At 38.6% G+C, this 26383-nt stretch overlaps 1 protein-coding gene and 1 long non-coding RNA gene across 11 annotated transcripts in view; one reads left to right on the plus strand and one right to left on the minus strand.

Annotated features, from left to right (window-relative positions):
• Positions 1–26383, minus strand: part of LOC140739410 (uncharacterized) — a 972090-nt gene that overhangs the window by 452273 nt on the left and 493434 nt on the right. The window lies entirely within an intron of this gene.
• ablim3 (actin binding LIM protein family, member 3) overlaps positions 1–26383 on the plus strand; it is a 293274-nt gene that overhangs the window by 220446 nt on the left and 46445 nt on the right. For 6 of the 10 annotated variants that reach the window (XM_073067675.1, XM_073067684.1, XM_073067676.1 and 3 more), the window contains exons 8-12: positions 10452–10510; positions 12898–12972; positions 15521–15676; positions 16826–16855; positions 22425–22554. In XM_073067675.1, coding sequence (XP_072923776.1) covers positions 10452–10510; positions 12898–12972; positions 15521–15676; positions 16826–16855; positions 22425–22554 — 450 coding nt within the window. The remainder of the gene's footprint in view (positions 1–10451; positions 10511–12897; positions 12973–15520; positions 15677–16825; positions 16856–22424; positions 22555–26383) is intronic. The other 4 variants (XM_073067681.1, XM_073067682.1, XM_073067683.1 and 1 more) reach the window with 2 other exon arrangements.

Raw genomic sequence — 26383 nt, forward strand, 5'->3', positions numbered from 1 at the left:
GGCAAAGGTTCATATACACATCCTCCAACCTTGTTTGCTGTATTTGTTGCTCCACACCGGAAAGACCATGCGCAGACTCAGCGACATTTCACAAAACACAAAGGTGAATCCACAATAACTAGCCCAAGCTCCCCAGCTGCTGACCATTTCAATTCCCTTCCCATTCCCACACTGACCTGTACGTCTACCACCAGGGTGAAGCTCAATACAAACTGGAGGAGCAACACCTTGTATACCAACTGGGTAGTCTACAACTCCACGGCATGAATATTGAGTTTTCTAATTTTAATTAAAATTAGAAAACCCTAATGAAGGGTCTCAGCCCAAAATGTGGACTGTTCATTTCTCTCTATGGATGCTGCCTGATTTGCTGAGGTCCTCCAGCATTTTGTGTATGCTCTGTCCATCACCCACCTTTGTCCTCCCTCCCCCTCCTCCATCTGCCATCCTCCCACACAGATATCCATCCCACCCCCACCTTCCATCTGTTTCCAACTGATTTCATCTCTGCAATTTCCACTAATGGTTCCCATTCTCATCTCCTTTACTTATTAGGAATTAAATATCCAAGGGTATCAGGTAATATGAAAGGATAGGCAGAAGGTAAGGGAGGCAGGGTAGTGCTGTTAATTAACGATAAGATAGGTGAATAGTAGGAGATGATATAAAAGGAGCAGAATGTTGAGTCCACCTGGGTAGAAATTAGGACTAGGAAAGGGAGAAAATCACTAGTGGAGTTGTCTTTCAGCCACCGAATAATAACATTACTGTGGCACGGGCAATAAACCAAGAAATATCTGATATATGTAAGAATGAAACAGTAATTATTATTCGCTCTTTAACTTGCACATAGATTGGGCGAATCTAGTTGGTTGGGGCAGTCTTAATAGAATGCATCCATGATAGCTTTCTTGTTAGTGAACCTGCAAGGGAAAATACTATTTTACTTCTGGTCCTGTGCAATGAGACAGGTAAAATTAATGATCTGATATTTTGGGATCCTCTTTGAAAGTATGATCACGTTAGGACTGATTTTCTCATAAAAATGGAGGGTGCAATAGTTCAACCTAAAGTCAATGTATTATACCTTATTATACCTAAACAAGAATGACTACATTGTGATGTGGAAGGAGCTGGTTAGAGTAGATTGGGAACGTGGGCTATATAGTGGGACAGTTGAAGAACATTGGAAGACTTTCAAGTCAACAAAAGTACAGTATATTCCAGTTAAAAGCAAGGTCAGTAACAGTAGGACATTCAGTCCTGGATAACTTAGGAAACAAAAGAAGGCATCAAGCTAAAAGCTCATGCGTATAAAGTTAGATATGCCTGGTCCTTTTTTTGTGGGGAGGTGGGATTTGGGGGTTGATAATCATGCTACTTTTCTTTCTTGGTTTTATGGCTACCCGGAGAATTGGAGAATTTCAGAGTTGCATACTTATTAGATAATGAAACGAACCTTTTAACTTTTAAAGATAAATTATTTGAAGTGGAAAAACTGGTTAAAATGAAAGATAAGATGGGAGATTTAGTATTGGGTAATGTGGACATGACCAAAGGCCTTGAACAACTATTTTGTGCCAGTCTTCATGGTGGAGGACACAACCAACATGCCAAAGAGAGATGTTATGGATGCGAGGGGAAGTGAAAACCTCAGTGCAATCCTTATCATTAAACAGGTACTGATAAGCAAATGAGTGGGTCTAAAGGTAGACAGTTCCCCTGGTCTTGATGGGATGCCTCCCAAGATACTGAAGTAAATGGCAGAAGTTATAGTAGATGCATTTGTGATAATTTATCAAAATTCTCTGGACTCTAGGCTGATGCCAGCAGTTTGAAGGCAGTCTCTATGGTTTAAAAAGGAATGGAGGCAAAAGGCAGGTAGCTATAGGCCAGTTAAATTAATGTCTGTAGTCAGGAAAAAGCTATCTTTGAGTAAGAATTAGTGAAATATCTGGATAGAAATAGTTCAATCGGGAAGACACAGCATGGATTCATGAAGGGCAGGTCCAATTTGATGAACTTCTTTGAGGATATAATGAGCACACTGGATAGAGTGGAATGGATGGATTTTGTACACTTGTAACAGAAAGCATCTGATAAGATGCCGCATAAAGTAACTTATTCATAAGATAAAGATGCATGGATTTGAAGATAAGATATTAGCATTGATAGAGAACTAGTGAACAAATAAAAAGAATGGAAGTGTTTCTCTGACTGGCATTCATTAGTGAGCAGAGTGACACGGGGATGGTATTGGTTCCTCAACTGTTCACAATATGCATTACTGATTTGGAAGATGAGACTGAGTGTAGTGTGTAGTGTATCTAAGTTTGCTGATGACACTAAAATGACTGGAAAAGTAAATTGTGCAGAAGATGTGGAGAGTCTGCAGAGACACATAGATAGATTAAGTGAGTAGGCAAAGGTCTGGCAGATAGAGTACAATGTCGGAAAATGTAAGGTCATCCACTTTGGAATATAAAATAGAAGATCAGGTAATTATTTAAATGGTGAAAGATTGCAACCTGCTGTTGTGGAGAGGCATTTTGGAGTGCTTGTGCATGAATTCAAAAGCTTGCTTTGCAGGAACAAATAGAAGGCAAATGGAATTTTGGCCTTTATTAGTAAAGAGATTGAATTTAAGAGCAGGGAGGTTATACTGCAATTGTACAGGGAAGTGGTGAAGCCACATCTGAAATACACTGTGCACTTCTGGTCTCCTTACTTGAGCAAAAACTTACTGGCTTCAGAGGTGGTGCAGAGTAAGTCCACTGGGTTGATTCTGGAGATGAGATGGTAGACCAATGAGGAGAGATTGAATTGCCTGGGACTATATGCACTAGAATTCAGAAAGATGAGAGAGGATCTTATAGAAGCATATGAAAATATGAAAGGGATAGATAAGACAGTTGTTTCCACTGGTGAGACTAAGATTTATATATCTATCCTCTCATCTGTGGATCTGAATGAATACACGATGGTTGTCATGGACTTTATTAAAATAGTTGTAGATGAGTGTGTCCCCACAAAATCATTCAGTCTTCCCCAACCAGAAGGCCTGGATGAACCATGAGATCTGCACTCTGGTGAGGGTCAAATCAGAGGCTTTCAAGTTTGGTGGCAAAGAGAGTTACAAGAGGTCCATGTGCGATCCTTAGACAGCCATCTCATGAGTGAAGTGGCAATTCTGGACTAAACTTGAATCAATGAAAGATGCTCGACATTTGAGCAGGACTTGAATACTATCACCTCTTATAAAAGTTAAATCAGGTGACATAGGTGACAACAGGGCTTCGCTTCCAGATGGGCTCAATGCCATCTATGCTCACTTTGACCATCAAAACATAGAGGAGCCATCACGAACTCTCGCAGCCCCCAATAATCCTGTGATTTCAGTCTCTGATGCCAATGTCTGAGCAGCCTTCAGGAGGGTGAACTCACGAAAAGCATCCGGCCCAGAAGAGAAAACTGGCCAAGCACTAAAGACCTGTGCTGATCAACTGGCTGGAGTGTTTGCTGAGATTTTTAACCTTTCACTTCAGCAGGCTGAGACACCTGCCTGCTTCAAGCAGCCTTCTTTTTACCGGTGTCTAAGAAGAGTGTGGTGACCTGCCTCAGTGACTATCATCCACTTACCACCACTGTGATGAAGTGGTTTGAGAGGTGGGTGATGAAACTAATCAATTCCTGCCTGAAAAGGTGACCTGGATCTGCTCCAATTTGCCTACTGGAGCAAAAGGTCCACAGCAAATGCCATCTCATTGGTGTTCACTCAACCCTAGAACATCTGGATAGTAAAGCTTTTTACATCAGGATGCTCTCTATCAACTACAGCTCAGCATTCAATACCATCATCCCCTCAGAATTTATCAATAAGCTTCAAGACTTTGGCCTCAATACCTCCTTGTACAATTGGATCCTCAATTTGCTCACTTGCAGGCCTCAGCCAGTTTGGATTGGCAACATCTCCTCCACCATCTCTATCAGTACAATTCACCACAAGGCTGTGTGCTTAGCCCCCTGCTTTACTCATTTTACACGTATGACTGTGTGGCTAAGCTCAGCTCCAATGCCATATTCACGTTTGCTGATTACACCACTGTTGTAGACTGAATGAAAGATGGTGACCAATCATCATGTAGGAGGGAGATGGAAAATCTGGCTAGGTGGTGTCACAGCAACAACCTGTTGCTCAATGTCAGCAAGACTAAGGAGCTGATTATTAACCTCAGAAGGAAACCAGAAGTCCATGATCCAGTCCTCATTGGAGTATTAGAGGTGGAGAGGGTCAGCAACATTGATTATCCTCTGTGTTGTTAGTTTGGGGGATCTGTCCTGGGCCCAGCATATAAGTACAATTATGAGGAAAGCCTCTACTTTCTTAGGAGTTAGCAAAGATTCGGCACGGCATCTAAAACTTTAACGAACTTCTATAGATGTGTAGAGTATATTGACTGGCTGTATCACAGTCTGGTATGATAGTACCAATGGTCTTGGATGGAAAATCCTTCAAAAAGTAGTGGATATGGCCCAGTCCGTTCTCACCACTGAGCACATCCACATGATGCATTGTCGCAGGAAAGCAGGGATCCCCACCACACATGTGCTCTCTTCTCACTGCTGCCGTCAGAAAGAAAGTACAGGAGCCTCAGGAATCACACCACCAAGTTCAGTAACAGTTGTTACTGTTACCTGTCCCATGAGCTCCTCGTGAGCATGATGTAATTGTCTCGTGATAGAGGGGTGATGTGATGTCACATGATGGCATGTTCCAGCTGGTATAAAAGGGGAGACTGTAGCTTGTTGCGTAGTTGTTTTGTTGGGGAGTCACAGTCGGTGGTTACTCAATCGTAGAAGGAGAGAGAGAGTTGAGAGAGAGAGAGTGAAGAATTTCCAGCTTTGTACAAACCAAAGATTTGGGTAGAAATCAATGGCGTTCTGTGTGCCTCAAACGTGATTGACATTTGGTATGGTCCTTACAGGGATTGTAGCACACACTTTTGGTTAACCCCTGCATGGTTTCGGGTGTGTGGTGACCACCTCTGGCGAAAGGTCAGTTACTTTGAGAAATTTTATTCTTCGGGATCTCTTCGGAAAAGGCATTTCTCGGATGGGATCTGCGTCAATAGTTTCGTCTTTTCTTCAAGAATCTCTTCATTGAGGATTCGAGGTCTTTCCCCTCACTTACTTTATGAATCATATGAACATGTTGATCTAGCACATTAAGACTGTGCTTGAGTAAGATCTGTTAAGAATTGTCTCTAAGTTCGACTGTTGGATAACTATAGATGCATAACCCTGTAAACTTTTGTTTAAGTTAGTCACTTGTTTACTTTTCTATGTTTTTGAGTAGACGTTAATAAATTTTGTTGTTTATTTATAAAAACCCAACTCAATTTTCATATCTGTTGCTGCTGGTACGTAACATTACCCCTCAGCCAAAAAGCTCTAACCAAAAGGTATAACTTCACTCAACTTTACTTGCCCCATCATTGAAATGTTCCCACAATGTAAACTCACTTTCAAGGACTCTTTGTCTTGGGTTCTCAATTTTTATTGCTTGTTTATTTATTATTAATATTGTTTGTTTCTTTTTATATTTGTATAAATTGTTGTCTTTTGCACACTGGCTGAACGCCCAAGTCGGTGCAGTTTTTCATTGATTCTATTATGGACTTATCAAGTATGCCTGCAAGAAAATGAACTTCAGGGTTATATATGGTGACATATATGTACTTTGATAATAAATTGACTTTGAACTTTGAAGATTTGAGGGTTAGATTTAGGACACAGATGAGAATATACTGCTTTTCACAGAGAGTTGTGAATCTGTGAAATCTTTGCCCAAGGAAGCAGTAGAGGTTACCATATTAAATAGCAGGGAATTTAAGGATTATGAGGAAAATGCAGGTACGTGAAGCTGAGTCCATGGCAGATCAGCCATGATCTTATTGAATGTGGAGCAGACTCGATAGGCTAGATGGCCTACTCCTGCTCCTATTTCTTTTTACTTATCAGAATTTACCACTGTTGTTTCTGCTTATTCCCCTCCAGCAGCTGTCTCCTATCTTCACACTCCACTCCACTCACCTTGCTCCATCGATTGTATTTTTTCCATTTCTCTCTTTGTTTCCATCTATCATTCCCCTGCCAAAGTCCTCCACCTTCAACCCCACTCACCTCCCCTACATGGTAGATGCCTATCATCTTACACCCCTCTTAATTGCACCAATCACCTCGGAGTTCTTTCATTTCACTTCCCTTCTCCCTCTGGCCATCTCTGCTGTCCACTGTTGGTCCTGATCCAGGGTTCCAGCCCGAAACGTCAGCAGTCTTTTCTGCTGATGCTGCTCAACCTGTTGAGTTCTTCCAGCAGATTACGTTGCTGAAGGCTCTGACTGATTTTTGTTTTTAAATTAGCACAGAATGACAGTATCTCCTCCTAAGCCATAAACATAAAGTCGACTCATTTCTGCTGTTCGGTGTGAGATGAAAAATATCTACCGCCGATGGGTAGTTCGGGCTGGAACTGGGCTTTAGGAATCTGATAAAGGTTCAGCAGGCCCAGAGAGTCTGCTAGCTTCAGGGGAAAATGAGACAGGCCCTGCACTCCTTTCTGCCTTCCAGCTCTGAACATTGTAATTGCAATCAATAAATAAGTCCAATAGAAAAGTTAGATACTCATTCATTTCATGGGCAAGTTAATACATCAAGCTCCCACCCATTTAAGTTTTTACAAATAATTTTTGGTTACCCCAATTAATATTGTGCAAGCTTTCTTTGGATTTTTAAAAAAATGCTTCCAGATAATAATTCCTTGTGGTAGATTCAGAATCAGGTTTATTATCTCTGACAGGTGTCGTGAAATTTGTTGTTTTGCGGTGGCAATGAAGCATATAGTGTTTGCCTAACAGCAGATCATTTAATTACCACTCATATTTCAGTTCAAGTGGAACAGAAGAGCAATATTTTTGCTATCCAGTGTTAATAAGGCAGATTTACTGTCAACTGAGGAAAATTTAATGACAAGGCATCTTATTAGAATACTTCATGTGAATGGAATTCCAGAAACTGATCACCAGTTGCATTTTCATCACACATCCATTTGAATTGTAAGAATTCTTATACAAAGTATACTTAAAATCGAGATCAAGAGAACATGTAAGTAATTGAACACTGAACTAGCAGAGGGTGGTTATTTTCTTCACTATTCAGATAAATGGAGAGAATGATGACCTGTCCTTTAAAGAAGAGTTTAATTTTGTTGCGTCAGTACCAAGTGAGAGAGACGGAATGTTGTGGTTCTGTTGAAAAGCTGAATTTGCGCCTATATAGAAGTAACCAGTCAAAGATAATTAATGTTAAGTGCATTAAATGTATTTTGAAATCCTTCTGGAATCCTTCTGTGCATTGGGGAGGGTTAGAGAGAAATTTGACTGTAAAGCTGCCTGTGGCCATTCCTCCTCTTTAGGGAATTGTATGGATCTCTTAAGTTCCATGATAATGATTACTGTTCATTCACTGTTTCCTTACCTTACAAATGAAAATGCTGCCTCACTGGAACATTTTAATATCTGTCACTTGAAGGTGCTGAAAAACTTCAATGACCTGACCTGTGGTATCACATAATTCTATTTTTATGGTGTTCTTAAAGTTTATGGGCTTTGCTTTGGTTTCAAAATATATTCAATAATATAATATAGTTCATTATGTAGAATTCAAATACAAGTGTTTATAAAGACATTTTGCTTTCTGAATAAACCATTTCTATTCATATTTGGTGCCCCTTTAATCCTCTGGTATACAACCAGAGGAACAACTGTAAAACTAAGTAAGCTATTATATGGGTTCATTGGAGAAAGTGTATCTTGATGATATCTATCAAATTTTCAGTAAGTGCAGGTTCAGGTATTGTGGTCCATTGTTTGATCTGGGTCACGGCATTCACTAAGCAGAGCAATGTCTTGGTTGTCACATATCCAGCAATATTACTTATGGCCCATTTGGATCCTGTTCAGAGCTCACTAATGTCCTTTCAAAGTTGGTGAAAATTTGGGAGCCTTATTGTTGAGTATTTAAGTGAGTTCTGTGTCTCAAAATTTTCCTTGTTCATGGTCACTGCTGAAGTGTAACATACGAGGATAAGAGCAACAGAAAGTTTTCTTGAAAGTTTACAGAAGTTTAGCATGCCCAGAAGTTTGAATGCATAAATATAGATTGATGACACAAACTTTCACATCATCTCAGCAGATATGGATGAAGTCATGGAACGAAAGTACTTGCTCACAACTGACCATATTAAATGGACTAGTTAAATCAAATTTGCATCTGGCTGAAAGGATCTACTGGTCAATTAAGCACTTTCCTATATTATTCACTGGTTTGCTTTTCTTCTGATCTGCTTGATGAACTTTTAGGTCATTTGTTCTTCTTATCCTGACAACTTAATGGGAAATTTGCCTCAGAACTTGGTCCCTTTCACAGTTAGTATCCAAGTCAAAGAAAACTAATTTGGTAAGATTGCTTCTCCCGCATGGGTCAGTGAAGTATTTTATATCAATCTTTTCAGTGTCCCTTTGAACTTGACAAATTGCTGGACATTCCATAGTAGTGCAAAAGAAGGCATGCAAGTTGTTGAAAAGCCAAAAGTCATTGTCTTTAGTACCTACCGGAACCCATGGTTGTACCAATCCATTTACATCCTTAATCTTCTAGTTGACAACATTACTGCTCAATCAGTAAGCAACGTGTTTACAAATCTGTAGTACCATCTGTCTCTGCTTCTACGTCATGTCATCAATTTCCAAACCAGTTTTTTTAAATATCTTTACACATTGCTTCCACTTCAACCTCACATCCTCTATATTACATAAATCTTTCATTTGTTAACATAACTTCCATCTTATTTATGAATATGTCTTCCTTGGTTTTGCAGTTTCTCATCAACACTTTAACATATAGGTCCTAATTCAAACCAAGTCCTATCCTTCAAACAGACCCACCTCAGCTCCTGGTATAGCAGTATGTACATTTGAAAATTCTCATCGTGATGCACCATCAATAACTCACGCTGAGACTTAGGAAGTGAGATATCGGCTTTTATTGACTGGAAGAATAAACAGCACTACATCCTGGGGAAAATGAGGGAGAGCAGCAGCCCACAGTCGCCTTTATACAGGGGTCTGTGGGAGGAGCCACAGGAGCAGTCAGCAGGGTCTGTGGGAGGAGCCACAGGAGCAGTCAGACAGGTATATCTAGTTCACCACACATCGTTCATCCTTTCAAGATCCCTCTGTGATTCAGCCAGTCCTCTCTAACTTTGTAACTGCCTCCTCCAGTCTTACGCTCTTCTGACATTTCTTCTTTAATTCATAATTTATTTTGTAAATTTGCTGTCAACTGCCTGATCTTTATTGTTGAAATTCCTTCCTATTTTCCCTCCTTACCATTCTTTTTTCTTTCAAGATGTACCTTGGAATCTACCCATTTGCCAAAGTGTTTGGCCACTTATTATTACATTTCTTTGCAAGGCTTGGTCTTTGATCATTGCTACACTATGTTTAAAATGCCTGATTAATGCAAGCTGTTGACATGGCAATTTACTACCAGAGACTTTGAATGAAGAAGATAGGATTGTTGAAGCTGTAATAACACTTGTTCATAATTTGCCTCAACCAGGTAGAATTTTTTAAAGAAAATCATCATTAGCAAGAAGAGTATACATTATGGTTAAATTTTAACTGGAAATAGCAAGTATCCATTGTGCATTGATTCAAATATTTTCCATTTTACTTATGAATCTTTCTTCTTTGGTTTAGCAGTTTCTATAACCTGTTCAGACTTGTACCAACCACTTTCCCAGAGAATGTAGTTTCATACATTGGCTGCGGGGCACAAGCTCTGTTAAAGCATGCCCAGGGATTACACACGTTTCTTGCACATGTGATCATTTGGAACTTCGAAGACATTTTGTACTACAAAAACAAACACTAAGTGAATTATTTTGCAAAGTTTTATGAAATTGTACTGCAAGACTTACGAATTCTTAAAAGTAATAAGGAGCTTGTGACTTTGTTGGATCAACATTATAGTAGCAAAAACTTTAATAATTTTGAAAATAAATCCCATAGCATTCTATTAAAGAGTACATTATAACTTCCATCCCATATGCATATGTTCAGATAGTTGTTCCACAGTGCCAAGTGCAGATTGTGTGCCATTCCCAAAAATTCAGGGATTTCCCACATGCTCACAAGAGGCTATATTGACAGGAGTTCTGTCTTAATTCTTTTTGTTGAGGCTAAACTGGAACCTACAAAATCAATCTGTGGAGTATTCAATTGATGGGAAAGGCACCATTCATTTTGGTTTACTGCCTGATCATAAAGTGACAAAATTGTATAAATTTTGTACATATTAGGCTTGATTTGTTTCCCTGTCTATTTCAGGCTGTGAAGTATGGCATCCCCTTTGTAAACAGTCTGCTAGAATGGAAAAGAAGCTACGAGTAAGTATAGCACACTGGCTACCTAAGCATCATAAGTACTACTTCAGAAATGACCAGCTAATTTCTAAAGTTACATCTGTAAGGTGGAAACATTTTCTAGTTAAACCTATGCTTTCTGTGTGAAATATTAATTCAGTTTAAGTAATTTGGGTCCTGATATAATCAAAGACAGCTATAGTTAAAATATAATTTACTGATAACATTTTCTTTTTCTTTGTCCCACCAATTAAAAGCAAAGGCATCTTACGTCGCTTTCTGAACTGATAAGCATTTTAGTTTTCTGTAGGCACAACAGGCAGATATGTCAAGGAAGCTCATATTGCATTCCATTCAAAACACTGGTAAGTGCCAGTTATTTGAAGGAATAAAACATCCTTATGCCAACACATTTGAAATCCACAAATCTTTGATACCTAGAGCATTAGGCACTTACTTGCATGGTTTTCAGACTTCCCACAGGTTATATTGTTCTGTGTTTTGCAAATTAACCTTTGATGCTTTTCCAAGATTTGTTTTCCAAACATGTTTTCGAATTACAGAGTTGTACAACACAGAAACGGGCCCTTCTGCCTACCACCTCTGTGCTGATCTCTTTGCCCAACTACACTAAATCTACTTATCCAATTTAGTTTGTTTTCTTATATGCATGCTTAAACGTCTCTTAATGGCAATAATTATATCCAACTCCAGCACCTTCACAGGCAGGTGAGTTCCAGATATCAACTACTCTCTGTGTAAAAGAACTTACCCCGAAAAATCCCCTTTAATACTCCTTCCTTCTCCACCAAGCTTTTGCCCTCTTGCTTTTGATACCTCTACGATGGGGAAAAAAATTCTACCTACACTCTCTGTTTCTTGTAATTTTATATACTTTTACTAGATCATCACTGTGTCCTTCATTCCAAGATAAACAAACCCAGCCTATCCAATCTGTCCCCAAAACCAATGTCCTATAACTCAGGTAGAATCCTTGTGAATCTCCATTGCATTCTTTCCAGTGAAGCTATATTCATCTATAGTGTAGCAACAAGAAATGTACACAGTACTCCAACAAAACAGTGTTTTGTAAAGATGCAACATTAACATCCCAGCTTTTACATTCCATATTCCAACCAATAAAGACAAGCATGCCCAGTGATTTCTTTGCCTCATATCTATCTGGATTCCACTTTCAGGAACCTATGGACTTGAACCCCAAGATCCTCGCTCTGTTCATCTACATTCCCTGTTGGCCTACCTTTTACTGTATATGTCCCATCCCTTTTTGACTTCCCAAAGTGCATTATCATGCATTTGTTAGGATTAAATTCCATTTGCCAGCACTCAGCCCAACATTCCAACTGATTTACAGTATATCCTACAGTAGGCTTTAGAAAAAATGACCTTGCAGTCCACAACATCACCAATTTTTATGTCATATTCAGACTTCCTAATATTGCACCAATTTTAATAATTCTGCATTATAGTTCTCTTTTTTTAATCCTTTTGTTTAAATATCAAAGTCCTAAACAATCACTGTAGGCATTATAATGATGAATGTACATTGGAGAGTCTGTCTGATATGTATCTTTATGTTCAGTTGGATTACCTTACAATTAACAAGCATCTGGGGCATTACCGTCTTAGCCACCTGTGCAGAACTGAAAAATTGTGAGAAAGAAATTGGTAATAATTCTGTAACACCAAAACTTTTATTGTAATGAATCTGGCAGCCGCAGCCATTTCCTTTCCCAAAATCATCACCAAAGCTACAGGAAAGCTGTATGTCTAGACCATGCAGATGGTCTGTACCATCTAGAGTCACATAAGATGCAAATATAGAGAATTCCTAATGTCTAAGAAAATGTATTCTACAAGTGTAATGGCAATTCCAGTGAATACAGCAGCAACCCCCTCCCCAAATTTCTGCCCTTTCCCCACCAAATATAACATAGTTAGGCTGCAGGTTAGAGAATCATAGTTTGCATTAATGGTTTGCTGTGACTTTATTGGTGACTTGAAGAATGGTAGATTGGAATGAATTTGTATTTTGTTGTATTATAGTTTTCAAGCTATATGGAGGACAGCTGTACTTAACTTCAGTAGAGCCGGCTCACTAGCTAGGCTGGAAAGCTCTGGAAAAGGTCAGAGAGGTTTCAGTGTCGGCCGGAAAGGCTTTGTGTAGGAGCAACTGGGGGCAGAACGGGGACTGCTCAAATAACATGTATCAGTTTTCAAAAAGTTAATTAATTCCCCAGCACAGCATTGTCTTTGGAAGGCTCAAATAATAAAAGTTCCATGAAAAGAAATTGTACTGGCCTGTAACCACTGTAAGCTTTGTCTGTGTATACAACAGTTTTGGTTGCCGGAAAACATGTCAAAATGAATTTTATCACACTTCTTTACAGCACAGGCGTGCTTCAGAAGCCTCAATCTCTCCTCCGGGATCCAGCATTTCAGGATCTCCTAATCGTGTTATCTGTGTAAGTATATTGTGCACTACTGAAAACTCCCTTGTGGCAAAACCAAGTTTTAAAAATAAATAAGGGAATTCCCTTGTTCTTTCGTCCCTGCCAGCACTTAACACTGCAAGCAGCCAAAGTGCTGCATTCACTTCCATTCGGGGCCCCAAACAGTCCTTCCATGTGAGGCACCACTTCACCTGCGAATCTGCTGGGATCACCGATTGTATCCAGTACTTCCGATGCAGTCTCCTCGACATTGGTGAGACCCGTCGTAAGTTGGGGGAACCACTTAGTTGAGCACCTCCACTCCATCCGGCAAAAGCGGAATTTCCTGGCGGCCAAACATTTTAATTCTGATTCCCGTTCCTATTCCAGCATGTCAGTCCATGGCCTCCTCTTATGCCACAATGAGGGCACTCTCAGAGTGAAGGAGCAACACCTCATATTTTGTCTGTGTAACTTCCAACCTGATGGCGCAAATATGGATTTCTCCTTCCAGAAAAAAAAATTCCCACCCTCCCCACTTCTTCTATTCCCTACTATGGCCTCTTCCCTCTTCTCACCTATCTGCCACCTCCGCTACGGTCCCCTCCTCCTATGGTCCATTCTCCTGATCTGCTGGGTTCCTTCAGCTCTTTATCCAGCATCTGCAGAATTTCTTTTGTTTTAAAAATTAAGTCTAATTTGAAAAATGAACTGATAAGAGTTGTTAAATAAAAGGGATCTGCCAGTCTCTACTTGTAGACGATTGAAAGACGTGTTTTATCTCAACGTACTTAAAAGGCAATCTGCTACCCCCAAACCCTTGTACAAACTATTTCATATTTTTCATCATTTCTCAGACCATAGGAGGAGCCTGATTGGCGTGTGGATTCCACGTTAGTTCTCCGAGCATTTTCATCAATTTCATCCCTTCTTCTAGTTCCCTGTAATCACTCACATAGGGATAGTTTACAATAGTCAATTGCCATTACATGAGCAGAGACTGAAGCACTTTGGAGAATGTTAACTCCTCATACCTGACATCCGTGGTCAGGATTAAACCTGAAATATTTGAGCTGTAAGATTCATTTTGTAGGACAGGCTGCAGTCAAGGTAAACCCAAAGGATGATCTAAAAGGCTGTCCTGAAGCCTGTGAAGTTCGAAATACATCTTTCTCAGGAGTTCAAAGAACACTTGAAAAACAATAGTGAGGCTTGGAACATGAACTTATGCAATGTTCATTCATGTCCCGCATCCTGATTTACTGTAAACAGCCCAGTGGAAATCTGTCAACATCTGCAAGTGCAACTATTAACAAAGTCATCCTTTACGCATGAAGAGGATTAAATTGGCCAGTAACATTCTGATGTTATCAACCACATTTCCTGAAGCAGCAGTCAGAAATCTAGGCAATTAAGTTGTACTGTGTGTTCTGCCAGAGGCAGAAGGGCCATTTTTGCAGAGTTTTGCAGGGCCACGCCCTGGGCCTGAGAGATGTATAGCCTCAATGCTGCTTCCGATGTTTTCTGAAGTATCAACGACAAGCAACTAAAACAAGTACTTGGGTTCCATTTGTCTTCATTTAAAAGCCTAACCAATCTTTTTAGTAGCCATTCTGGAAATTTGCCAATGGTGAACAAAATAAATGCAAGAATCAGTCTATGTGGTCTCTCTAGAACACTATATTGACTCAAGTTATCCATTGCTGTGCTGCTGTGACCAATTCTTAGCCTTATAGTCACAGCACTGATCTGTAAGTTTATGGTCTTATAAGTGTGAAAGTAAAATTTGTGGAGGTCGCTCCACAACACAGACATTGAAAGGAGCTTCTGAGAGAACCTGCTCTCTCAATAGTCTGATTATCCTTATAATATCTGTGACCAATTCTGTTGAAATATTATGTCCGAATAGCAAATACAGTTTTATTTTGTGGGATTTAATTGTTTCTAAAATCACATTCTAAAATTCCACTAATTTATAATTGTGAAATTATTATTACACTTACCATTAAATATAAAAAAGATATCACAAGATGTAGGGAACTTTTCTCCAAAAGGACATATCACTTAATGTTCTAGTTCAGAAGGTTCAAAATGTTCAAAGGTTCATAGATGATCAAAGTTAACAACTCTGATTCTTCTTCTCCAGATAGCCACAAAACAAAAAAATGTAAATCGGTTCAGAAGGAAACAGCAAACCCACATCCCCCCAGACACAAAAAAAGAACAGCATTACAATCATCAAACCCCCAAAACCCCACCCACCACCCCCACTGCACAAAACACAAGAACATCAACCTACAAATGCCCCTTTCCTATGCTTAATAAGGCTTCCTAGTGTCTTTTTAACTTGCGCCAGTTATGGCCACCCTAACAAGTTTCTTGATTCTCTCTGTCATTAAAATCTCACACTCTTATCTGTGCATAAACAGCATTTAATATCTTCATTGTGTATGTTTCAGGAACTAATACCTGTAACATCAAGAATCAATTTGAACTGTTTCCTTTGAAATGTCTGTTTCTTTGTATCTAACAGCTTCTTTTGATTCCTTCTTTTGTCCTCTTTCCTCTATCCTTATCTTAGGCAAAGGTGGATAATGAAATACTTGACTATAGGGATCTGGCCGCTCTTCCCAAAGTTAAAACTATCTATGACGTTCAACGTCCCGATCTGGTTCCCTATGAACAATATCAGAAATCTGCATCAGAAGACAGGCTTGAAAGATATGGTTTTGGGGAGGTACTGTGCAACTTACCAATTTGCTTTGCATGGAATGGTCATTCCTCCACACCATTTAAAGACTTTTTCATTTAAACATTACACAGGCTAAGTGTATGACTTGCTCACATTGTGTTCCCATTTACCTTGATGGGATGGGAAACTAGGAATGACTGATTCCTTCTCTGCATGTTCATGGCATTCTGAAGCCCATCAGTTAAAAAGGTGATGCCTTTATGCAAATCTGTGCAATAGCTTGTAATTTGAAAAAAATAAATCTTAATTTCATATAACCAACATCATTCATTAAATGTATAAAGATAATTGAATGTCACAGCAGGTTGAATTTGAAGGGACTTTTTTAAAATCTACCTTTTTAATATTTCGTCAAACTTGTCAAAAGCATTGATCAACAGCTATTTAACTAATCTTATTTCTTTAAGAATATCTAACATCCAAATGTAATATAGTTTTGAGAATTCATCTGATGATTGGATACTGTATGAAGTTATGTGGAACTTTTTTTTAAATTGCATTAAACACTTGTAGTAATCATTCAAACATTCATAGAACTTCACAGAGAACTGGATTACACTTCCAGGAGAGCTATAGCAGAAGGGTGGAGAAATAAACATATAACTTTTTTATATACTGTATAAAATATATATACTGTATTTTTTTGTTAAAATATTGTCAGCAGCAAAAAGGAGAATTTTAGTCAGTATATTAGTCAGTGCCTTCAGTCATAATAAGTCAAAGACCTAAAATGCACTTCAGTAATTGTATCTTAAATGAATAGTAATTGTGGCTTCTACATCATTTTTAGTCTGCATTCATTTACTCATCATTGCTGATTTCTCCAAGACAATATTATTTATTTTTCACTAACCTCTTGTATGACTTCTGCTACCATAACAATCTACTCATCCAAAGCAAATAAAAGTATGTTTCAACTCATTTGTAGTAGATGCCTCTGATCTCATGATGAGTGAGGAAATTATGTAAAGCAAATTATGTATTCCACAGCAAATAACTATAGTACCAGGGAGCAAAATCATTTAGTAATCCATCACTTAGCACTCCGCTGTGAAATTTGCCTTTAAGGTAATGTCTATAACATTTGGTTTGTTCATTCCCTAAGTGCCATCTTTTATTATTCCTCTGCTATAGTCTCTTGGAATGCTGTCACCATACTCGCAGGTAATTCCAATCTTCTTGTTTGTTATAAAGGTGCAATGTATTTAGAGGCATGTGTACAGACAGATGAGAGAGATCAGTATTACTGGGCCAGATCATCCATGATTTTGCCTAGCATAGTGCCATGCTTCCTCCTTCCCTTCCGATTCCCAGTGAATTTTATGCAGCCCTGTATTTGCCCTGTCATCCTGGAAACCTGGAGAGATGAGAGGCTACAAATGCTGGGAAAGGTAGCGACGAAAAGCAAATCACTGGAGGAACTCAGCAAGCTGGACAGCATCTGTTCAATGCAAAGGGTCAGATCGTAATGCAGGGCCACTACTTGAAATGCTGGCAATACCACGGATGCTGCTCAAGTTCCTGGAAAGATGCCTTCGGTAGAACATGCCACAAGTACAATTAGGTCTTAAATGGCATATTCTGAGACCCCACACAACTTTGAGGGCTCATCGCTCTGCAGAGTTTCCTATGAGTTTGAAGTGTCTATGATACTAAAATCCCTCTAAAAGCAAGTCCATTAGATTCAAATAATATTATTTAAAACTAAAAAGAAATAAAATTAATATTATAATTTTAAAGCATGATAATATTTAAGCACATAAAGATAAAGCAAAACAAAAAACCTAACTGCACTTATCTTTAAGTTAAGGTCAGGTAAATGAAGCTGTGATACAGATGTTCAGCATCACTGACAATACAGAAACAGGCTTTTCAGCCCGACTCATCCATGCAAGCCAAGACACTTATCTAAGCTAGTCCTATTTGCCTGTATTCGTTCCATATCTCTCTAAATCTTTCCCCAACATGTACCTATCTAAATGTCTTTCAACCATTGTATTTGGACCTACCTCTACATCTTCCTGTGGAATCTCACTCCATTTATCCACCGCCCTCTGTGTTAAAAGGTTTCCCATTGGGTCCCATTTATTGGGTGGCACGGTAGTGTAGTGGCAACCCAGGTTCAATTCCAGCCACTGCCTGTGAGGAGTTTGGACGTTCTCCCCATGACTGAGTCGGTTTCCTCTGGGTGCTCCAGTTTCCTCACACAGTCCAAAGACATACCAGTTGGTAGGTTAATTGGTCATTGTAAATTGTCCAGTGATTAGGCTCAGATTAAATCGGGGGATTGCTGGGCAGCATGGCTTGACGGGCTTATTCTGCACTGTATCTGAATAAATAAATATAATACCCCTTTCAGCTTAAATTTGTGTTTCGTGCCCTCACAATGTTAGGTTCCCTTACCCAAATGTGCACCTGTCCTCTGGTCTCAGATAGTTTGTACTTCACCCTGGACTTGAAGCTGAACTCAGCACTACAGCAAAGCAATTGAAGTGCTGGCATCACATCTCTGGCTCATCTCTGATGTCTGTGTTTTAATACACAATTGTGGAGGTTGGAGGCAGATCAGCTCAATAGGAAAGCATTGTAGGTATTTCTCCACTAAACCACTGCTATGCAAGCCAATCTGGTCTGCTCATCAAATTCATCTGAGGCAATGTCCACAAAGAATATTGATTAGCAAGGGATAATCATTGCTTCCGACTACCCATCTGAAACTATAAAACTGTCTTCTACTGTCTACAGCGCATTAACAGCCTAAAGACAGGATCTACCATCATTTGGTGTCTGCTTGTCTCAAACGTGGACATCCAGCAAAGTGAAATGTATAAAATAAACATCCAATCAAAGAGGCAGATGCCTAGTTTAATATGTAATGTGGATCTTGCAGTTATTGTAGAGAAACTTGCTTGGTGTGGAAAGGCCCAACCTTCAGTAAAAGCTGCTTCAGTGCCACACACATTGTAATTCTGATTTTAAAAAATCTGTCAGTTTCCCCAGCTGCCTCAGTAATGGTGTATTGCTTTACTCCAAGCAAGGTTATTGGATGCACTTAACGCAAAAAGGTAAGAGCAGGAGAAAGCCACAGTGGCTCTCAGGATTACCCTGCCATTCAGCATGATCATGGCTAATCTACAATGCTTTTAATTCCTTTTCTGTGCTATTTCCCCTTAGCTCTCAATTCCTCAATTTTTTTTTCAAATATTTCCGCATTAAAATTATCTAATGATCTAATAACCTGGTCTCCACCACCCTTGGCAGCAGAGAATTCCAGAGATTTATGACTCTGAGAGAAGGTATTTCTGCACATGACAGTTCTAAACGACTAGTCCCTTCTTTTGTAGCTATGTCTCCTTGTTCAGGAATCTCCAACTTAAGAAAACACTCAACCTCTGTCCCCTAAAGCCTCCTTTGGATTTTATATGTCAACCCTCATTCATTTAAATTGCAAGGAATAAAAACCAAAATACTGGATTTCAATGGAGGAAATTGATCAATTGAAAACTAATCAGTTGAAATGTTCCAGACTCCAAAATGGAATCTCATTAAAGATTGTTATTTATTTGTTTAGAGATTCAGCAAGAAACAGGTCCCTACAACACAAAAAGGCAATCTGCCCAGCAACCCACCTATTTAACCCTAGCATAGTCACGGGACAATTCATAATGACCTACTAACTGGTACATCTTTGTAGTGCAGAAGAAACCTACACCGTCACAAGGAGAATGTATAAACACCTTACAGATGGCGTCAGAATTGAACTCCAAACTCTGACGTTCTGAGCTGTAGTAGTGCTGAACTAGCTGCTAGGCTACTGTGGTGCCCTAAAAATGTTCACTAAATCCTCAACTGTAATATCTCCAGCTAAATGACAGCTCTGGAGGGATCCTGTTGTGCCTTTTAGTAAAGACAATTTTGACCAGCAGGATAAAACACTATGGCACATTTTGAAAAGCAGATGGAAGCAGTGATATTCTGCTTTTTGAAGAGCCTCTCTTAAAAAATTAAATGTTTTTGTCGATAAACAAAATTGATTGAGAAACTCACAGATAACTTCTACTTTTTCCAGTCTTGTATTCATTTAATCACCCTGCTGCCTGTCTTCCTGCGCCTCACAAGTATATTTTACAATTTGAATTATGAAATTAATAATTAAGTTATAAATTACAATAATATATTTTAATGTGTAAATTACAATATAGGAATACATTTTAATTTACTACAAAGCAAAGATGCAACTTTCAGGACAACATCTATTTGAAATGCTATATTAATTTTATTATAAAGAATCATGGAATCATTAAAGCATAGAAGGCTACAACCATCAAGTCTGTGCAGGCTCCTGTTAGCTCAATCCTGTCAGTCCCATTTTGCCTTTCTCCCTTCAGAGCCTGCACATTATTCTATTTCTGATGTGTATACATTTCCTTTAGAAAGCTCTGACTCTTTTTCCATTACCTTTTACCTCACTAAGTTTTGGAACATAATTGCTCTCATGTTAGAAATAAAATTAGATGCACTCCTTCATCTTTGGAATTATTCTATTAAATATTTTTTGCCCTTATCCACAGTCTTTACAGAACTGAATGCAATTGTGGCCTAGCCCATGTTTATAGAGTATAAACATAATTTCCTGATAATAAGAGGTTATGCTGCAGTATAATATCTAGGATACTCACTGCTTGGAATATTGTATTTGTGTCTAATCTAACAGAAAACAATATGCATTTTCATAAAGTATGGATGGATACACTAATTAAATTGGTAGCATATCAGACTGATGGCATTACGTACAATTAATGTACCTCTTGTGATTTTTATTTACCATATGTAATACTTTTTTTCTTTGACCTCACAATATTCCTTTGCTGAGTGAGCAGGTAGGGCATTTCCACCAAATCCTCGACTGCAATTATTGTCTGCTTGGACCTTCATGCGAGTTAATTTTATCTTCAATTGTTTTCCTCTTCCTGTAAAATGCTTCCCAACTCTGCTAAGTGACGCTTTGGTGCCAGCCAGATAAAACGAAGATATGAATCACAGATGGAACCAGTTGTCACTTTAAAATACATGTATTTCTGCTCTTTGAAGGTTGCAGTTGAACACAGATCACAGGACTCAAAAGCAATATTCTAATGCATTTTTAGATTAACAGTGCATCTGCTGTAGCTAGGAAATCTTTATTGCAACAAATAATTTGCATTGGTTAAAAACACAAAATGCTGGCAGAACTCAGCAGGTCAGACAGCATCTATGGGAGGAGGTAGTGATGATGTTTCGGGCCAAAACCCTTCATCAGGAGTGAAGTAACATGGGATGGTCGAGGGGGGATAAGAAGTGGGTGGAGGGATAAAGTAGAGAGCTGGGAAGTGATAGGCTGGAGGGAAATGGGCTGGGGGAAGGTGGAGGATTATGGGAAATAAAAGAGAAAGAAAGGTAGGGCTGGGGGGAGAGATTATAGTGAGGGGGGAAAAGGAGAGAGAAAGAGAACCAGACTAAAATTATAGATAGGGATGAGGTAAGGGGGGGGGCAGGGGTATCAACGGAGGTCTGTGAGTTGAATGTTCATGCCGGCAGATAGGAGGCTCCCTAGGCGGGAGATAAGGTATTGCTCCATCGACCTGCGTGTGGCCTTATCTTGACAGTGGAGGAGGCCATGGACAGACATATCGGAGTGGGAGTGGTCTGTGGAATTGAAGTGTGTGGCCACAGGGAGATCCTGCCACTGCTGGAGGACAGCGCCGGTGTTCAGCAAAACTGAGGTCGATGGAGCAATACCTTATCTCCCGCCTAGGTAGCCTCCTTCCTGCGGGCATGAACATCCAACTCACTGACCTCCATTGATACCCCTGCCCCCCCCCCCCTTACTCCATCCCTATCTATAATTTTAGTCTGGTTCTCTTTCTCTCTCCTTTTCCCCCCTCACTATAATCTCTCCCCCCAGCCCTACCTTTCTTTCTCTTTTATTTCCCATAATTCTCCACCTTCCCCTAGCCCATTTCCCTCCAGCCTATCACTTCCCAGCTCTCTACTTTATCCCTCCACCCACTTCTTATCCCCCCTCGACCATCCCATGTTACTTCACTCCTGATGAAGGGTTTCGGCCCGAAACGTCGTCACTACCTCCTCCCATAGATGCTGTCTGGCCTGCTGAGTTCTGCCAGCATTTTGTGTCTTTATTTATTTCTAGCATCTGCAGATTCACTCGTGTTGAATTTGCATTGGTTCATCTGTTACAAACAGGCTGAGCTGCAAAATAATTTCTCCTGCAAGCTATATTGCTTTTGACATTAGAAATGTGTCTGACTCCATTGCAAAGTGTTAAGAGTTTCAAAACTACAATTTATATTATAGTTTTGCATATCAAAATATACGAAGATTAGTGTTTTATATATCTGTTTATTCAGCTCATTGAATTCTACAATAATTCCAATGCAAAGATTATGTTTTTAACTTTTCTCATATACACCTCAATAAATTTTGGGGAATAAAGGATCTGCTCAAGGTAAAGTCATGCAACAAAACTGATGTCACATGACCTGTTTAATGCATCTTAATTAAGTGGAACTATGTGTCAAATTTTCTTATGAATACTGTTTTTTTTCAACCTCTCTTCAGGAATCTAGCATCCATTTCCTTAATAATTGTATTAGAAACAGCATATGTAATGAATTGCTAACCAAACAATCAAATTACATATCATACTAAAGATGTTCCCGTTGACTTGTGATAGGACATATATGATGGGATTGATTTAAGACAGAGAAGATCTTCTAGTCCTGGATACATTGACTCACCGACATACAGTCGACAGGGAATGTCTCCCACAATGCCTCGATCACCTCTACAATATCACAGACCAGGTAATGATTGAGCTTGAACTAGTAGATTGATTTGGTGAATTCATTTTTACTTGTAACAATCTGAAGTAATATCCTGTTATTAAAGAAAAATAAACACAACACATGAAACTGTTTTTGTATTATCTGTCATTTGAAGTGGACTGCAATGTCACTTGTCTATCCAGAATATCTTAGGTTCAATAACTGTGTCATGAGTTATATGAGGTTCATGCAATGTTGACCCTAGGAAAAAGAAGTGCTCAGAAGTGCAGAATAAAGGAAGTTAATTCTGGGTTAACGTTTCAATGATTAAGCATTATAGACGGACTAATAAGCAAATTGATCATATCAAATATAGGACATTGGACTGTGGTTTCACAAGGTATTTGAAGATAAATAAACTACCCATGCAAAATTTGTCCCACAGAAACCGAGCTGTGGCATATTGCTCAAATAGAAAAAAAAGTGGCTGTACAAGAAAACATTAAAGGAAGGCCAGCTAACTTTATTGTAATTTTGTTTCTTAAAGCATTTAAGCATTCAACTTTCTTGCCCATAGACAAGAAAGTGAATGTAAGAAGTCAAGCATTTTTGATGTTACCATCATTGAATATGTATGTCATCATGCCAGTTTCAATAAGAAACTGCAGGAGGAACATAACTTTGATGTTGCCACAACTAGAAATCATCCATGTTGTTTCATGTTTTGTTAGGCTAAACATTCACTCACAATGGCTTTCAGTCAAACATAATTTTTGTATGGTTCTCTGCATATGATATCATGGCTGAATATGGTAAAACATATTCACTGAAACAGACATAGATATATTCTAATGAATTACCGAAAGTACGTTTGAGGCAACAGTTATTTTCTCCAAGGAAAGTAATCACCGGGAAAATGTAAAGTTGTTTAATGGTTGTTGACATGCGATCAAGGACTTAGTGTATTGATTTTGTGAATGGCTGTAATTTATAAACTATTCACTAGAATGACCCTGAAATTATGCTGGAGTAGTTTAGTTTTACAGCATTAGCACTACAGTTCTCTCAGTTTGGAACTGAAGAATCAAACAGAAATTCAATTTTGCTTTCTTTCCCATGGACCGGAATTGGTAGGTATGAGGTGGAGAAAGATACTTCTCAGTGCCTTGTATGAAAATTCATCATTCCACTATTGTTGGCAGTTTTGATGAGGAACCTACAAATGTGTAATGTGGGCCATTGATTTCTCAGGATTTTTCATGAGATTCACATTTCTTTACCCTGCCATTTGCCATTATCTCAAAGTGGTATTACAGAACTGGTATTTTGTTAGATAATGGTATTAGGGATTATGATGTCGAATACAATTATTTAAGGGAAAGAAATCATATCACTGGAGTTTTCAGCTGACCCAGACTTTCACTGCTTTATTGGAGAGAGAAAGGGTTAAAAAGCTTAGCCTTCTTGGAACCAGTGAATGAACAGGATGGCCCAAGGTGGACAGAAGAAGATGAACTCTTGCAATGATCTCTGAAAGGAAGTCAATGTGAGACTGAAGAATTATTCCATTTGCTATTTTATTTTTCCCCTATAAATATAATTACTGAAAACAAAATCTCAGAGCCTTCTACCCTTGATCTGACTCTACATTGCTAAATCCAATATATTTCAGGCCCCCATGAAAAATTGGTTCCTTTATGAATGCCTTGTGGGAGCCACTTTCAAGTGTCTCTGATTATTTTGGTTCTATTACATGCGCTTTTCCACTGCATCTCAACATTCAGCTGGAATACTACACATAGTTCTGGAATGTAGATGCATTGTAAATTAAAACATATGATCAGCAGATAGTCCCTAAATTGTGAACTGTAGAAATGTGTGTATGTTCCCCATCGATACAGGTATCCCTCCACCTGGTGCTTCACTCTCTACAAGGAAGTTGAAGCTTATACCTCTATTACAAATAAATAATTCATGTAGATTCCCTATGTTAATGGGGAAGCAAACTATTCTGCCAATCTGGGCTATTGTTCCATATAAGCCTCCTTTATCCCCACTTACCCAGAGAGCATTTTATGTCATTCCTTTCTCCTTCATCTAGGTTCCCTTAGTTGGAGCTCAAGCATTTGCTTCGACTATTAAGTGTGAAAGCATGTCAAATGATAGAACAGAGAAACATTTGAATTCAATTTTGGAATTATTAATTACTATTTATTACATGGTTTTGGATTCTAGAACAGGAAAAATATTTTTTCAATGTATATCAAGCTCTTTCGTGAAAATCTTTAACACATTACCCTCTGTCGTTACAGAAGGTGCCTCATTCCCTTCTTGTTTAAGCGTTTGCTTACAGGTGGTGTCATCTCTGTGAATCTTTTTGGCATTATCCCCATTGTTTGTTTATTTTCCTCTGTAATATACAGCTGTCTATTATGATCTCACCAAGGGCAACCCCTTCTCTATTTGCTTGACCCTAGCAAAGACCACTGGTAATTGCCTTGCATTTCTATGGCATTCTTAGTCTGCTTTGCTGATTTTAGTGATTTATATGCTGAGAAATCAAGGCTTATAGAATAGTACAGCACATTACAGGCCCTTCAGCCCACAATGTTGTGCTGACCCTCAAACCCTGCCTCCCATATAACCCCCCACCTTAAATTCCTCCATATACCTGTCTAGTAGTCTCTTAAACTTCACTAGTGTGTCTGCCTCCGCCACTGACTCAGGCAGTGCATTCCATGCACCAACCACTCTCTGAGTAAAAAACTTTCCTCTAATATCCCCCTTGAACTTTATTATAATAATTAAAATCTCTTGTAAAGATGTAGATTATTGAAGTGCAGTAATTCCTTAATCCTCTTTCAACATTTCTCCAATTCAGTCACTATTACACACAGTTTTAAAATGCCAGCTCTAGGTTAACTATTTGTATAAATTCTCCTCGACTCAAATGTGAAACACTGTCAGACACACATGTACAAGCACATCATGACTCAATTTTCTTTCATGACTCAACCTTCTAGGTATTGAGATAATCTGAAGTTCTATTTGATTACAATAATATTTATTACAGAATTTGTTCTCAGCTGATTAAACAGGTGATGTTAAAACATTAGCTATATTTTGCCTTTTTATGTTCATTCTATGTATGTACTTACTACTCAGTCAGGTAAACCTCTCTGAAACTCTCAAAAGGAAAATTCAATAGTGTGATCTATGATATTCTGTTCTACAAAATTAGAGCATTGTCTGTGGTTACAAGGAGCAATTTAAAATGTTAGAGTGGAGTTCGGCAGTAGTTATTGTTCACCTTCCTGTATTCCAGATTTGATTCATAATTCATAGTAATCTATGAAAATGTGGTTCTAGTCCAGTATAAACATTAGCCCTATCTTACCTAAAGTTTTAACTAATGACCATGACAAGATACTGTACATTTATTATTAATCATAGAGCAATATTTTGAAATTTTGTATTGTCCAGCGTCTTCCAATTTATTTATTTTCCCACCAATTCTTCATTCCTTGTATTTATAATTTACAAAATAATCAGCAATCAATGCATTGGGTTCCGAAGTGACAAAGAGAAGACCTCATTTCTACATTCACATTGAGAGTTTTGTTGCTGCTGTTATGTTTATCTTCTGATCTGTTTCTTTTTTCCATAATCACAGATTCACTTTTCTTTTTGCATGATTCATAAAAGATTTATTTTCAAGTTCTTACCGGTGTTAATATCTTTGCAATAAGCTATAGAATTCTCTAATCATTTCAAATTAATAGCTTATTAAAATATAGTTTTCTATCTATTAATTCACCTTAAAAGAACAGCAGAATAAATTTGACTGAGCTACATGAAACTACTTGGA

This window comes from Hemitrygon akajei, chromosome 15 (genome assembly GCF_048418815.1).
Source record: "Hemitrygon akajei chromosome 15, sHemAka1.3, whole genome shotgun sequence".
Taxonomy (NCBI): domain Eukaryota; kingdom Metazoa; phylum Chordata; class Chondrichthyes; order Myliobatiformes; family Dasyatidae; genus Hemitrygon; species Hemitrygon akajei.